General features: G+C 29.2%; 1 protein-coding gene across 2 annotated transcripts; it reads right to left on the bottom strand.

Moving 5' to 3' along the window:
- Positions 1–590: 590 nt before the first annotated feature.
- Positions 591–2,473, bottom strand: LOC119671631. 2 transcript variants are annotated; one of them, XM_038082359.1, is made up of 2 exons: positions 2,220–2,473; positions 591–2,126 (listed from the first exon to the last, which is right to left on the bottom strand). In XM_038082359.1, exon 2 carries the CDS (start codon positions 2,124–2,126, stop codon positions 675–677), a length of 1,452 nt encoding a protein of 483 aa, XP_037938287.1. In that variant the 5' UTR covers positions 2,220–2,473; the 3' UTR covers positions 591–674. The 2 variants fall into 2 exon arrangements, with proteins under 2 accessions (XP_037938287.1, XP_037938286.1); XM_038082358.1 differs by having other exon boundaries at positions 2,200–2,473.
- Between the last annotated feature and the right edge of the window lie 5,766 nt (positions 2,474–8,239).

Consider the following 8,239-nt stretch of genomic DNA (forward strand, 5'->3'; position numbering starts at 1 on the left):
TTGCTACTATGTCTTTTGCATAACTTATCTGAATTTCCAATTTTTAGTGGTTTTCCTTGTGTCAACATGTTTGGTTATATGTAGCCATCTCAATAATAACATTTGACGATACTCTGTTTGTGTATTTTATACGTTTCGAGTGAATTCTCAATACATTTTTAATAAAGTTTCAAAAAATTCTCATCAGGCTTATTCATTGCTTATTGCTTATTCACTCTGAAACTGTCGATAAATACAAATTTTATAACAATTTTATATGCAGATTAAGAATTTAACTTTACACATTTGCTGCTTTAAATGCTTGGAATCGCTTGAAGTACTCAAAAAAATATAGAAATGCATAGGACGGACATTAAAACAAGCAACAAATATACTGAAAATTTTAAAAAAAAATTTCTTTTTTTACGAATAATAAAAGCTGAATTATCTAAAAGGTTCTAAAATAAAATTGATTCCCAAAGGATTCATAAAAGCTTGTGAATACGAATTAAAATCATTAAAATCTTAAAATTTAAGGAGCAGTAAAAATGCATAGAAGAAATTTAATTTTTATCCTTCAATCCATTATTTAATAATTTTGATATATATAAAAAATATGTATACATACATATTTTAAATTTTGTGACATGAACACAGAAGGATTTTTCTTATAATCTTGTTTTGTGGAGTAATATTTATTGCTTTATTTGAAATTCTTCCAGCTCTCTGGGTAAATAAGGACCCATATCTTCTGCAAAAATCAATCTTAGTACTTCTTCGAACTCTGGCACAGCACTGTTGATAGCACAACTCCGAAAATGTTTAAACAATTTATTGAACTCTAAGAACAATAAATTTCGTTCCCTTATGGCCTCATGAAATTTATCGCTCTCAAACATACCTAAAGTTAGAAGATTATTAGTTTCCTTACGACGTTCCTCATTAGTTATAGAATATGCGGGAGCAATTTTCATAGTATGTGGTATACTCTGCTTAATTGCTTCAATTTGTTCGCAGAGAGATCGATCCATAACGCTTAAGAACGTTTTCCAGTTAAATAGTTTTTTTGCTTTTTTTCGATTCAAGCTCTTATACGGTATTAAAATATTTGACAGAGTTGGTTCTCTATATATTTCTTCTATATTTGTTGTCTCACAAGCTGTTGCGATAGTCGATTTAGGAAGACATTTCCGATTTACTATATCACGCCGTGCTGAACGTGATACTTCAGTTCTTAGTGCGTTTGGCAATGCCAAAAAGTTATCAGGTAGAGCAGTGTTCAATACGTTTGACGATTTAATGATGTCATCACTGCCAAAAGAACGGGGAATACCATTTGTTATATCTGGAACTCTATATGAGATTTTTTTTATGGCTATATCTGGGATTTCAGTTATTTCCAACTCTGAAGCATCCGAATCAGCAATTGTATAAGTTCTGCTATCGAAACTACTGTCAAACACCAGTTCACAATCATTTTCAATACATTTGTCTATATGTTCATCACTACTAATCGAATATGTTCTGGTATCGAATTCCACCTTCGCTTTATTAGGGGATGTTGTTTCATATGATGGCGTTCTCTTTACTTCATTCACATCAACCGTGGCATTTAAGTCGGTTTCAATCGTTGATGTGATAGTTTCATACGACATTGTATCAACCAAATCATTTTGCAAAAACGGTGGCCTATGATTACAATCATCAATAGCACAAAGATCTAAAGGACAACCGTTTCTCGCCAGAATGGGATCATAATCCTGTAATGTTTCGTTGTTGCAATTTTTTTGAAATAGCATATAAAACCATTGCAGAAACTCAAAATTATGCTGATAACTCCCAAGAACAAGCTTATTTTCTGGTATTAGTTTTGGAATTCGTAACTTCTCAAAGCCTGTTTGCAACAAATCAAAATTATGGCGATACTGGCACACGTCATTCGTTCGAAACTTTACTTTCTTCAAAGGTATATTTCCTGGAAATAGCAATTCGAATAACTGGCAGTATGCAGCACCGCTACGCATTTGTTCTACTTCACCTAAATTGGTGCAGAGTATCTCGTTCACCCATTCTATAAGTTCATAACGAGAACTATTTTTATTGCCTTTACAGCTCCAGTAAATATTAACAGGTTTTTGATTATTCATCTGAAATAAAAATTTTATTATAATTAATATTTGATTAATGTAATAAGGAATAATGGTCGAAATGTTTTTATACGGTGTGTTTTCAATTCCTACAATTTCACTTGATGCTTTGATTCTTCACGATTTCTTTGAATCCCTCTCAATTGAATGCAATATGCCTAATGTCCTTATATGTAATTGTATGCCGATAAGCGTACAGCCAATGGATAAAAGGAGTTACCACCTTCTTTATATCAATGTGGTTATTTCCTTTTTAGATTTTGAAAATCCCAGTTAATTTTATCATTCTGTTACTGCAACGGATCTCGAAAATTAGAGAAAATTTGATGTGCCAAAAAAAGTATAATTTTAATTATTTTAAAATATTTAATAAAAAATGTTCTATATGAGAATATAAATAATTATTAATAAATGCCAAATATGTTTGGCTACTGCGATAAATTAAAAAAACTCAAACTTTTTTTAATATGTAAGAGAGAAAGCATATATTTAAATAAATGGATTCCGAAGTTTTAATGAATTGATTTACTTATAAGTATATTATTATTCATTTTTTTTTAATTTATAAAAATCGCATTTTCAAAAATATCACGCATTGGGTATATCTAGATATATGCTTATTATATAGCATCGGTACTGAAATATATGTATGTTTTACTAAAAGTTTTTGTCCAATGCCAAACAGCTAATTTCCATTAACAACAAATATGCTGACAGATTTTTTAGTTGATATACAATAAATGGGAATTAATTTAACTAATGATAACTCTTCCTGGTTAGCTTAAGAGACTTCTGTAGAAATTGTGTAATCGATCGCAAGATCGGAATATAGCACCATTTTTCTGATATCCTATTAATATCCTATACTATTGTTAAAGAATAGAAAACGAATACAAAGCAGTACACTGCAACTATGGCTAATATTTTGTGTATTTAACAGACTTTAACTGAACGAAAGGCAATCCTCTCTTCAAATGAAAGCCAAAATGTCAATTGCGTACATCTTTATGTCAAATGGAGATAAGATATTTTGGTCCTATAATCTCCCCCTGGTTGAGATCATAGCCGGACGATCAAAGAAAATATAAATACAGGTCTCATTCGTCTCTAAACAGAATCGACATTCTGTTTGCACATAGATATCTATTTAATTCAGATAATAATACAAATCCTGACGAGTCATTAGATAATCTATCAATAATCTTAACACTGTGTTACTGATGAGGGACACGGTACCGTAGTTGTACGATCAAACCACCGTTTTTCGGTTAAAAATAATTTTTGGTTTTTCAAATTTGCCATTTTAGACCAACTTATTCTACAATAGGGCTGTGACTTAATTATCTTTCTGGCAGAAAAAATAATAAACAAGATGAAACCCAAATATAAACACAGTATTACTGAAACTACTGGCATTAAGTCGATCATGTGAGTATTTTAAAGGTTTGCTACATAAACATCAATATATGAAACTAACTTAACTTTATGAATTCCGAAAAGACTTAATTGAATCTCAGAATTTTATACTTCCACTTTTATAATTAGTCGAAGTAAAACAACTGTTAAGTTTTAGTTTTTAAGTTTCTATTGTTTTTTTTTTGGCGTTCTATTTTAATTTAATAAAATGCAAATGAAATACAGTAAGAACAGCAGGGTTTCTTCTATATATCTTTTGTAACATGTGGTATAGCAAAATAACAATATATGCTTATTTACCACTAAGTAATCAGTGTAAACACATATGGCAACTCAGAGATACATTTTTATCATTTTGTATTTATTCCACTTGCAGTGGAGCTGTTGCAATACTTCCAGTGTGTAGAATGCAGGCTGCGGTTGTTTGATTTCTTTGGCTTTTATTATTTTTTAGCAAGCATTTGTGCATATTGCATAGTTTATGTATCACATAAAAGTTCATAATATAAACGTATAAGATAAGCAAGAAAAATATCTTCAAATTTAAGAAAAATGGTATAATTTTAATTACAAGAAATCAGCATTACATGTAATGAAAGTCCTTTGTTATCTAAATGTTCCTTACCTCATTTGCCGCAAGTATTTCATGTAAAAATTTAATAACTTTTTTTCATAAAACATGGCATTGAGCACATGGCGGCTGATATTAAAAATTTAATAAAAATGCTTAAAGGTAAAACAAAAATCAACAAAACAAAAATATATTCGTATAAGAAAAGTATTTTGTATACAAAATAAATGTAATAAACCCGCAGCAAAAAATTGAGTACCGAAAAATACAAAGAAATCTAAAGCGAAAGGACCACGTTATCCTGGCATACATGAGTATTTGATAAAAAATATTTTAGATATATATTAACAAATTTTGGCAACACGATTAGAAACATAAATACTTTAGAAACAGAATACTTTACATACTTCACATGGTGTACTCCTGCCTCTTTGATCCTGTCTGTTGTGTATTTTTAATATTTCTGATACAATTTCAATGTGTGGAAGGAGAAAATAATGTAACTGACGAGGGGTAAAAATAAAATAAATTTTAAAATTTATAAATATTTAAGTACATAATGACGTGGAAAGAGATTTCGTGTTCCAATAAAATGTATATAAACTTTTGTAAGGTATTTTTTTACATTTGTTTCAGATTTTAAATAAAAAAGTAACAACATTTGTTGAAATGAATTTTGAAATTTAAAAATTTAATGGGAATAGAAAATAAATGCTTTGACATTACATTATATTCAGACTAGTTGAGTCATTGCACTTGAGCACTTTTACTCTCTTGTAACTGCGAGGTTTCTTCATAACCCTTCTCTACGCCTTAACTGCATTATTATTTATCACTTCTTAAGACTAAATAATAACTAACCTCAGTTCTGCATATCTCCCCGAGGAGCCTGTAACCATTCTAAGATTCGATAATGCGGTGTTGGTAAGCCTGTCAGTTTTCGTAACTAATTTCAAGAAATAAAACATGAACCAATGGGTTTTATTTATTTTATCAAAACTGTAGATACCACATAGTTTGTTAAACTTTATGTCAACATAAATGACTACCTTATAATTTTTAAGATATTATTCGTAACGCATACCTTACTATATCTGTTGATATATTATATATATATCAGGATAATTGGATATATATCATCTATAAGCACAAATACAAGTTTTTTACTGTTAAAAATTGTTGTAAATATTCATTATGAATTCAATATATTCCTCAAAAAAAAAAAAAACGAATCCATCTTCACCCATAAATTTCGCACACCTTGTTTTTGAGCATTTGCCTGCCCTCAGTGGCATTCATCTAACTTTTTCCAAAAATTCAAAATTGAAAAACTTTACTCGTTAATATCATTTTCCTGTTTTTAAAAATTTTGTACATATTTCTATACAATCTAGAGTTTTACAAATATTTTTCCATAAACGTGTTTGCATATGTGCGAAGCAAATGACTTACCTGGAGTATGACGAAAAAATGCCATAAAAACTTTGGAAAGTACTTTGATTGTAGATTAAAAAATAATTCCATTATAAAATCATTTTTCGTCATTTCCTTCAATTTGTAAAGAAAAACTCAACTCATTACAAAAAAGTATAGCATATACTGAGTGCCGTGTTCAATATAGGATTTCAACTGCAAATACAGTACTGGTAGGAAAATATTGAGATAGAAATTTAAAAGATTTTTTTAAAGAACTGCAATTACAGTTCGATTTGAATATGGAAAAGGCGGTATAATAACTTCACAATAATTTAGTCTAATTGTTAGTACTTCAGTATCTTCTGTATAACATAAGAAGAATTGTGAGTGATTTAAAGTTCTTTTTGATAATTTCCAGCTTTTGTAATCTATCTTGTATCCTTAATCATTTACTGTATTAAGTATTATGATTAACATTTTTAATTTATTTTAATAAATTGAAAGAATATTTAAGATGAATATATTATTATATTATTAAATAATAGGCTATGAATGCATCCCAACCTAAAAGATCTATTGTGTGAATATTCTTGACTGCCGCATGCCTGTTTGGGCTCTCCAGTATTCAAATAGATTTTGTTTCTTCCGTTTACATAATAAGTTATTTGTGAAGCTATTTGTTACCCCGCAAAAGGGCTCTGGACCATTGAAAGGGTACATGCACCCTTCTTTGCTATGGAGACTGCTATTTCATTGCCCGGTACCCCCATAAGAGTAACATAGTTCCTCGATGCTAGTGTATTAAGAAGTTTAAAGCATTCCCAGACCAACTTTGATTGGAACGAAGAGTTTACTAAAGATTTTAGAGTTGTTTGGTTGTCCGAAAGAATGCTTCGGGTGCGCCTGCGTAGGCATTCTCTCGCACATAACTCTAAAGAAGATAATTATATTTGATTTGTGATAGTAATCGTATTCAAATACAATAGTTTCGCAACGCTCTTGGTTAAGAAAACAATTGTAATCTTAGTCATCTATATCTTTTTTTGAATGAATGACTTCATTGATGCATAAATATTAATTTATGGTATAATTTGAGCAAATATATTTGGCAAAGCACAATGGATACAGTATATCTGAGAGTTTTCATAAAAATATTTTAATTATAAATTAAAGTCAATATACAACTTTTCCATTACAACCACTATCTTATAACTACCCTTCGCTCACACCCTTCAGAGCACTGAACAGAGTATCAAAAACAGTAACCCAGTGTACTGCAAATCGCGTGTGTGTGCTCCACGCAGCAAACACCAAAACCAATTTCGAAATCATAATAATAAATCTCAATTTATCTTAAAAACACGTACATATAAAAACACGTATATATTTAAATAAGCACACATAAGACTACATACTAACATGAACTGAGTCCAATGCGTATGGAAAGAATCCCATTAGTAAGGCGCGAAAATTCAAATTTATGCATAAAGTTGGCAATGAAAGCGAATGTAAAAAGTTGAGATTGGATTTTCTTCAATTTCATAAATATTTTTATATTTGTTTTTTTTTTTCTATTTCTTATGTATGCTTAATTTACTTAAGAATATACTAGATGTAAGTCATATGTATATACATATGTGCTGTGTTAGGCTATGTATTTTTATGGAAGTCAAAGTTACTTGCAAGATGAAGCTGTGCCGCAGCAAAAAAGATTAAAAAATATTGTTGTGAATAGAGTATTGGAAGCAAAACCAAGTGTTGCTCCCGGCATGATAAGTAATCATTTTTTGTACAGCATTTTAATCTGATGTTAACTCTGCAAAGATCTTCGTCTTTCTTTTTTTCCAATAGCTTTTGCTAATTATTATACTTTGACATTCCATACGAATTTTTACTGTCTTGGCAGTTGACACTAAAGCAATAAAGCTCATAATAAAAATAATTTTGTGAAACTTTTAAACCAAAGCTAATTAACTTGAAATTCTGTTAACTTAATTATATGTTCAAATTTTAAATAAAAACGCCCAAAGCAAAGAGTTAATTAACAGACATTAATAGATTATATCATAGACTTTTAATTAACTGAGATTGTACATCGCATGAATATTTCATTAAACTTTTATAATGAATGCGTTTATACGAAGAAGCGTCTTAAATTTCTCATGAATTTCCAAACTTTGATAAAAACGATTATATCTGAAACATGACGTATGAGTAACGTTATTAATGTCTGGCACTGGAATATTTTAAAATTTATGCATATTAAAGAAAAGCAGTAAATAACGACGACTTCGTAATTTCCTATACATTTAGAAATAATTGAATGTTTTAAGAAATTTTCCTTTCTAAATTTAATTAGTTATTTCTGGAAACAATTGACAATTAAGAGGAGTCTGAAATGAAGCTTAGGAAGAACTTGACTTTATACATATTAAAGACCAAAAAAATTAATTTATATTATACTGAGCTAATATCTTTAAGTCACTCACATACAATATAACATAAATTACATTAAATAATATTTATTTTAGTCATCATATTATTTTACAATACTTTCTATGTAAGGAAAATATTAAGAATTCTCCTGATGAAGAAGAAATAAAACTTAAAATATTAAAAATCAAAAACGACTTTATAATACTTTCAAGTAAAATATAAAAAAATATAAACCCGAAATTCTTTAGCAATAATAAAAGAACTCTAATGAAGA

The sequence above is a fragment of the Teleopsis dalmanni genome, chromosome 1 (genome assembly GCF_002237135.1).
Source record: "Teleopsis dalmanni isolate 2A chromosome 1, ASM223713v2, whole genome shotgun sequence".
NCBI classification, from domain to species: domain Eukaryota; kingdom Metazoa; phylum Arthropoda; class Insecta; order Diptera; family Diopsidae; genus Teleopsis; species Teleopsis dalmanni.